At 43.4% G+C, this 8,590-nt stretch overlaps 1 protein-coding gene across 1 annotated transcript; it reads left to right on the top strand.

Moving 5' to 3' along the window:
* Positions 1-1,356: 1,356 nt before the first annotated feature.
* LOC121878012 (endoplasmic reticulum transmembrane helix translocase-like) lies at positions 1,357-8,262 on the top strand (the record flags this gene model as incomplete). The annotated part of the gene is given in 7 exon segments (XM_042383969.1): positions 1,357-1,392; positions 1,594-1,787; positions 2,480-2,552; positions 3,377-3,532; positions 5,907-6,060; positions 7,195-7,347; positions 8,080-8,262. Coding segments are annotated over 7 exon segments (949 nt in total), but the record flags the coding sequence as incomplete, so codon positions are not given.
* Between the last annotated feature and the right edge of the window lie 328 nt (positions 8,263-8,590).

Below are 8,590 nucleotides of genomic sequence, written 5' to 3'. Positions count from 1 at the left end.
TACTTACATTTTCAGATCAGTGGGTTGGGATGGGGTCCCAAATGACAAACACTCAGATACCTGTATGATGCTCTGTTCCACTTGTTGATGGTAACTAACCACTGACCTGTGACCTGACATCACAGACTGCTGATCCACACGTGTGGAATAGCAGGGTTGCCAGCTGTGTGACACCCTTCACGGCTGGCACGCATAGTAAAAAATCGGCCATTTCTTTTAATGGGATGCATACATTTATTTTATCCAAAATTAAATAACTACCATACTTAAAATAAAAAGATTTATGTTTTGGGTGGATATGACGTAACTGTGGCCGAGAAACGTGGCAATTCTGGCAACACAAGGTGATGCGCCCTATTGATATCCCCAGGTGTGGCTCCCACAGAGTCAAACGCCACATCATCATGAAGGTGTTGTTATACGTATTTCAGTTCTCTGTTTTGCTGTTCATTATATCGCATTATATAGCATAGCAATGACTTATAACATGAGTGAGTAAATGAAAAATATAGCCATAATAAATATAAAAACTACAATGAAAATGTAAAAAAAAAAAGACCGAGTCAGATGTCCCGGCAGTGTCACGTGGTGTGGAACGTGTTTACCGTTTCTTTCTTTTCTGAAAACTCTCCGCGTACCGGCAGACGATGGCTCACGGACCGGCACCGGTCCGCGGACCACACTTTGAGTAGCACTGTTGTAGAGTATTACCAAGCTTGTTTGTACTAGGCTATATAACAGAATACTTGGAGTACTGCTCTCATATCTGGGGTGGCTCTGTTAGATAGGGTGGAATCAAAGGTATTTCGTCTTATTAACTCTCCTCCTTTAGTTGATAATCTTTCTTTCCTTTCTCTTCACCATAATGTTGCTTCACTCTCTCTCTTTTACAGGTACTTTATGGATTTGGCAGCCTGTGTACCGCCGTGGGTTCGTAACACACGTCTTGCCCGCGGTGCCCACCGTTTCTCTGTGGACTTCGGTCACACTTTAATAACCCGTTACATTACCTCCTTCTTTCCTCACACAGCAAAACTGTTAGGTTATGTTACATTTTGTCAGGTTAGGTCAGGTCAGGTTAGGTTAGGTTAGGTTAGCATTAGGAAATTTAATCTTTAGATGATATAAGATTGCTGGGTGAATCTTCAGACAATCCACCCCCACCCTCCCACCCACCTTCACCTTCCCCCACCCACCCCCACACCTTTCCCCACACTCTTCTACACTCTTCCCCACCTTCCCCACCTAATTTCACCTTCTCACTCCACCCCACAAAAAATAAATACTAAAACGTGTTATATTTATCGTTGTTTTGCTCGCAGAAAGGGACCCTGCAGCTGCATCGGCCAAGAAACAATGGCCTCAGAACCCGCCACAGTGCACAAGACATATGTAAGTAAACGATAATTCCACGTTATATTGTACAGGTTAATGTGGTCGTTATATTGTACAGTACAGGTTAATGTGGTCGTTATATTGTACAGGTTAATGTGGTCGTTATATTGTACAGTACAGGTTAATGTGGTTATATTGTATAGAATAGGTTAGGTTAGGTTAGGTTGTGTGGGTGTGTAATTAATATCTCTCTCTCAGATCACCAAAGACTCCAGGGAAAGCGTCTGGTTCACATTTCAAAAGGCCAAGTACCTCTGGGACGATGGTGAGAAGAAACGCTTCGTCGGCCTCCAGTTCCCCGTCGACCTCCAGTTCCGGACGTACGCGGAGTGGAGAGGTTACCAGGAGGACGCTGACCTCTCGGCGGCGGAGCAGAGATACGGGAAGAACAAGTAAGTGGCGATTAAACCACGTCGTTGGGAGTAAACCAGGTCGTTAGGGTGATATTTCTGTTTAATGGACTGTGGAGAGGAATGTTCATTATATTAAGGGTCCGTTAGATATGAAACCTCTATATAATAAACTATATGGAGAGGAGAGTACGTTATATCAAGGGTTTGTTAGATGTGGGCCCTCGATATAATGGACTTTCATCCCAATAGTTCATTATATTGAGGTTTCACTTCATGCCTAGTATGGACCATAGGGGTTGGGTGTAGATGGGGCCCCCTGCCTAGTATGGACCATAGGGGTTGGGTGTAGATGGGGCCTCCTGCCTAGTATGGACCATAGGGTTGGGTGTAGATGGGGCCCCTGCCAGTATGGACCATAGGGTTGTAGATGGGCCCCTGCCAGTATGGACCATAGGGGTTGGGTGTAGATGGGGCCCCCTGCCTAGTATGGACCATAGGGGTTGGGTGTAGATGGGGCCCCCTGCCTAGTATGGACCATAGGGGTTGGGTGTAGATGGGGCCCCCTGCCTAGTATGGGCCAATAGTTACTGTTTCATCCATTCTTATGTTCTTAACCTAACCCAACAATGCTAACATAACCTAACCTAACCCAATGCTGACATAGGTTAGAATTAGACACACTTATGAGTTACTTAGATACACTTAAGAGTTACTTATGTGTTTGTGTTCAGTCTTCAGATGGACGTACCCGAATTCATGGAGCTATTCAAAGAGAGAGCTACTGCGCCTTTCTTTGTGTTCCAGGTGAGTTGATTAGTGTTACTTGTGTTCCTTACCTGTCCTTCTCGACCATGTAACTACCTTGTACAGTGCTTGCTCGGTTATGATGATGATGACCTAGGATATGATACTAGTAATAATAATAATAATAATAATAATAATAATAATAATTAACGGTTTATTGAAAGAGCATGGCAGCCGGAAGGCTGAAAATCTACAATTACATAATCGGGGAATGGTTCTCTTGATTTACAAATGATGTACAAGTAACATAAGTGATACAAATATGATATATAATAATAAGGTGTTGATAATTTTTACAATGGTTGGGACTGGGCTGTTCTTGTAGCAATCAGTTCGTACTCGTATGGGCTGGATGCGGTTGGGCAGGTGTGTGGCCACGTGGCCAGGACAGTAGCTTGGGGCAATGCAGGTGTGCTCCATCCTTCAGGTTAGGTCAGGTGAAGCCGTGAGGTCAGGTCAGGTTAGGTCAGATCCAGCCACACTCAGTATTGCTGTGTTTTGTGTTTTTCTTTCGAGTTAAAATTGGCACTTTTGTATATCACTTGTGGGTTGATCGTCAATCTTTGCACTGTACTGTTGGTGTGAGGATGTTGATAAATCCAGATGGGAAGGAGATGGGGGAGGGGACGGCCTGACAGACCGGGCTGGCAGCTGTCTCCATGATCAAGAGACCACGGCCGCGTTAGCGGGCAGCGCTGACTACGCACGTCCTTACCCTATGAAGGCAGAGGGAAGTGTGCGTGTGTGTGAAATTGTAGTCAGATATTTTTATTTTGGTTAGGTTAGGTTGAGTACATGATTGATGAAGCATTATTCTCTTACAGGTATTTTGTGTCGGACTCTGGTGTCTGGATGAGTACTGGTACTATAGCCTCTTCACGCTCTTCATGTTGGTCATCTTTGAGTGTACTCTAGTCCAGCAACAATTGAGAAATATGTCCGAGATCCGCAAGATGGGGGCCAAGCCTTACATGATACAGGTAGGTGGGGTTAGGTTAGGTTTACAGGTAGGTGGGGTCAGGGTGAGTCATCTCAGAGAGTCATCCTGTGTGTGAGTTTCACCGTGAGGAAAGAACTTTTCTCCCCTGCTGTACATAGATCGTTAAGGTGTACAAACAATCTCCCACCAATTACATTTCAGGATGCTATCATCCTCCCAAATTCTGAAATAAATATGTTAGGCCTCACCATATCCTCTAATATGTCACTGAAGCCACACATCCTCAACATTGCTAAAGCTGCCTCCTGAAAGCTGGGAATACTGTACAGATCCTACTTCACTCCTGAGCAGTTGGTTCAAGTATATAAGGGATTCATTCGTCCTAACTTGGAGTACTGCTCTCATATCTGGGGTGGCTCTGTTAGATAGGGTGGAATCAAAGGCATTTCGTCTTATTAACTCTCCTCCTTTAGTTGATAATCTTTCTTCCCTTTCTCCTCACCACAATGTTGCTTCACTCTCTCTCTTTTACAGGTACTTTAACGGACAATGTTCAGTGGATTTGGCATCCTGTGTACCGCCGGCAAGGCCGTGGGTTCGTAACACACGTCTTGCCCGCGGTGCCCACCGTTTCTCTGTGGATGTCGGTCACACGAGAATAACCCGTTATAGTACCTCCTTCTTTCCTCACACAGCCAAGCTGTGGAATGCTCTGCCTTCTTCTGTGTTTCCATGCTCTTACAATCTGTCTCACTTTAAAAAGCTGGTTTTCCGGCATCTTCGTGGTGTAGATTAATACAGTACTATAACTTTTTTCTATATTTACAATTTCTTTCCGTTCTTCTTTTTCACCCCCCAGGCTCCGTTGTGGGTCGTTTGACCTGTGCCCGGGTGGGCTAATTCCCGTAAAAAAAAATTACAGTTAACGACCTTATTTTACAGCATATAAGACACATTTCTCCTGATAAATGGCTCAAAAATCCTCCTGTGTCCTATATGTGAAGCTGTGGTCTCCTGTAAGCTGATGATTCCTCCAGTTGGTGTCTCCAGTAGGATTAATTCTACCTAACACAACTCTAGAATAATAAATTTGTTATTGCCTACTTAAATGTTATTATTAGTTTTATTTAACGAAAAAATAATTATTGTAAATATAAAAGCTGGGTTTATAACGACTGTTGTTAGCCCGAGGTGATTAACGTCCGTACGGCAGACACCCAACTCCTCAGAGGCAGCTAAGCAGTGACCATTTCTGAACTCTTATAAGCATTACAATCTATTAATGCCATACCTGCAACATTTATTTTAAATCTACTAACACCTGAAACAAATGAAGATTTATAGATAACTTTCTTTTCACCATTACATCTGTTAACATCACTGGCATCATTGTGGCCAAGTTAGACTCCTGTAACCAGCAGGCTACTGGGCCAAGCTGTGAGGCATTATGGTTGTTTATCATCTTGTATTTACAGGCTGATATACATAACTTTCTTGACTAATACACACACACACACACCTTCCTTCATACACACACACACACACACACCTTCGGGCAAACACATAAAGGTAATATACATTTATTTACACACGAGTTAGCTGTCTTAGTGGGAGAGCAGGTGGACGACTGGGCTGTTGGCAGTATGGTGATCGTCGCTAGGGAATCAGCGGAGGTTAGCATCACCGTTGCTATGGTGAACCAGGGGGGAGTATATGCCAATGACGACTGTGTTAAACTTGCATTTGTCTTTTATTTACTGTGTCCGGCAATACAGTATATTTGTTGGAACTTATTTATTGGTGTTATTTTTGTATTTATTCCTCACATTTACTGTATATATTATTTTAAGAAAACTATGACTACAAGAGGAAAATACATACCGAAGTTTGTTCTTAGTACTCCCTGGTAAAATGGGGTGTGTGTCTTATGTGGCCATGTGTCTTATATGGCCATGTGTCTTATATGGCCATGTGTCTTATATGGCCATGTGTCTTAAATGGCCTTAAAATACAGTGCTAAAATCCTGTCTCCTCTTCTGAACCACAAACCTCAGGATTCAGACTCATGAACCCGGACCAGTTAACTGATGCATAATTCTGTCCATAAATGCATCGGGTTCATGAATGTGAATCCTCGGGTTCGTGGCTCAGGAGGAGAAGAGATGGGACTTAAGTAGTTAACTGTATGTTATTTATAATACCTCTGTGATCTGTACAGTCGGGGAGAGAACTGACTTGGCCTGACTTACCTTGACTTACCCTGACTTACCTTGACTTACCTTGACTTACCCTGACTTACCTTGACTTACTCTGACTTCTAACTGTTTATACTTTACCTGCAGAGTCTATTTACATGCTGGACCAATTAATGCTATTATTAGTATTATTATTATTCGCTGGTTGCGTTTCTTCAGGTATACCGGAACCGCCGTTGGCGTTCGGTCATGACGGACCAGCTCGTTCCCGGAGACATCGTTAGCGTGAGCCGCAGCCAGAACGACAATCTGGTCCCCTGCGACTTACTCCTTCTACGGGGACCCTGTGTTGTGGATGAGAGTATGCTGACAGGTGGGTACTGGTGGTCTGGGGTATAACCTGGGTGTATCGTGGGTGTATGTTGTGTTGTAGTGAAGGGAGTTTGATTAATGACTCACGTGAGAGAGAGAGAGAGAGAGAGAGAGAGACTTTATATATATATATATATATATATATATATATATATATATATATATATATATATATATATATATATATATATATATATATATATATATATATATATATATAATCAGCTGTATCTACATCTTCAGTCTACTCACTTTCTGAAGATGCAACTGGCACGAAGCGCTTTTTGGGAACTTCGTGGTTTTCTTTCCTCAGGTTGCCCAGCACACCAGATCACGCCGCACCTACAGTGATTTACTTGCATATATATATATATATATATATATATATGTGTGTGTGTGTGTGTGTCGACGGCTGACAGTGCTTAGCGTTTAACCTCGCACTACTAACGATGGCTAAGTTTCAGCCCATTGTGGTTCACTGGCTAACTACCTTACTACCCCCCTCCATGGTGATCAGGGATTCGAATCTTGGCTCCTAGAGGTGAAAATTATTTACATACAGTCGCTCAAAAAAAAAAATACAAAGTTGCTTTCGACAATATGATACAACGGGCGAAGGCTTTTGACAACACTACCGAGACAATGGGAGTCGTACCGTTCATTGTGGAATTCATCGACCGCCCTCCCTACACACACACACACACACACACGACCACCCCTTGTGAAGATAGTTTTTGGAGCGACTGTACACATTGATTTACTGGTGTATGTTAAGGTATATTGAAAGCTTCTGTGTTGGTGATGAATTGTAATGTGGATGGATCACCGGTAGATTCCCCCTCCCCCCAGTTCACCTAACCTAACAAAAATATAACCTAACCTAACCAAGTATAACCTACTCTAACCTAACCTAAGCTAACCAAACCTAATTTAGTCTAACCTAATTCAGCTTAACCTAACATAACTTCACCTAACCTAATGTAACTTATCTTAGTCAAACCTAACTTATCCAAACCTAACTAAACCTAACCTAACCTAACCTAACCAACCCCCACAGGTTAAATATACTAGTAGTCTGGCTAATATAATCTTCACCTCTCTCTCTCTCTCTCTCTCTCTCTCTCTCTCTCACCAGGCGAGTCAGTACCGCAGATGAAGGAGAGTCTGGAAGCCGTAGAGTTGGACCGCTACCTGGATTTAACTACCGACGCTAAGCTGCACGTCTTGTTTGGGGGCACCAAGGTCGTTCAACACACACCCCCCAGCAAGACGGTCACTGGTCTTCGAGGTTAGTTTTGTTTTTTTGTTTTTTTCCCTGTTTGTTTATCGGAGTTTTTTCCTTTCATGTGATTGGATTCCTTTCCTGTGATAATATTCCTTTATTGATGTGATTGCAGCTAATTTTTGTACATAAATTATTGTTCTATTGTAGTTTGTTATATTGTGTTTGAGTGTTATTGTTAGGTCAGGTCAGGTCATGTTAGGTTAGGTCAGAAACACAACCCCAGTATTAAATGAAGGACACCCTAATACAACTATAGCAAACAGTAAACCTTTCCGACACAACTGATAATTAACCTCGTTCTCAGCGCCTGATAACGGCTGTGTGTTAGGTCAGGTCAGGTCAGGTCATGTTAGGTCAGAAACACAACCCCAGTATTAAATGAAGGACACCCTAATACAACTATAGCAAACAGTAAATCTAGCCGACACAACTGATAATTAACCTCGTTCGCAGCGCCTGATAACGGCTGTGTGTTAGGTCAGGTCATGTTAGGTCAGAAACACAACCCCAGTATTAAATGAAGGACACCCTAATACAACTATAGCAAACAGTAAATCTAGCCGACACAACTGATAATTAACCTCGTTCGCAGCGCCTGATAACGGCTGTGTGTTAGGTCAGGTCAGGTCATGTTAGGTTGGAGTCAAAACCTGGCCCAGTAAATGAAGGACACCCTAATACAACTATAGCAAACAGTAAATCTAGCCGACAACTGATAATTAACCTTGTTCGCAGCGCCTGATAACGGCTGTGTGTGCTACGTCCTGCGCACAAACTTCAACACCGCACAAGGGAAGCTGCTTAGGACCATACTCTACGGTGTCAGCCGCGTCACTGCCAACAATTTAGAAACCTTCGCGTTTATCCTCTTCCTGTTGATATTTGCGATAGCTGCGGCATCGTACGTCTGGGTTAAGGGTAAGTTTGGGCTCCAGCTTGGGGTGTAACGAGTGAGTGGCAGTCATGACAGATCCAGCTTGGGGTGTAACGAGTGAGTGGCAGTCATGACAGATCCAGCTAGTGTAACGAGTGAGTGGCAGTCATGACAGATCCAGCTTGGGGTGTAACGAGAGTGAGTGGCAGTCATGACAGATCCAGCTTGGGGTGTAACGAGTGAGTGGAGTCATGACAGATCCAGCTAGGGGTGTAACGCAGTGAGTGGCAGTCATGACAGATCCAGCTTGGGGTGTAACGAGGAGTGGCAGTCATGACAGATCCAGCTTGGGGTGTACCAGTGAGTGGCAGT

Source organism: Homarus americanus, unplaced genomic scaffold (genome assembly GCF_018991925.1).
Source record: "Homarus americanus isolate GMGI-L3 unplaced genomic scaffold, GMGI_Hamer_2.0 scaffold22435, whole genome shotgun sequence".
Taxonomy (NCBI): Eukaryota; Metazoa; Arthropoda; class Malacostraca; order Decapoda; family Nephropidae; genus Homarus; species Homarus americanus.
This window is presented reverse-complemented; position numbering and strand designations above follow the sequence as displayed.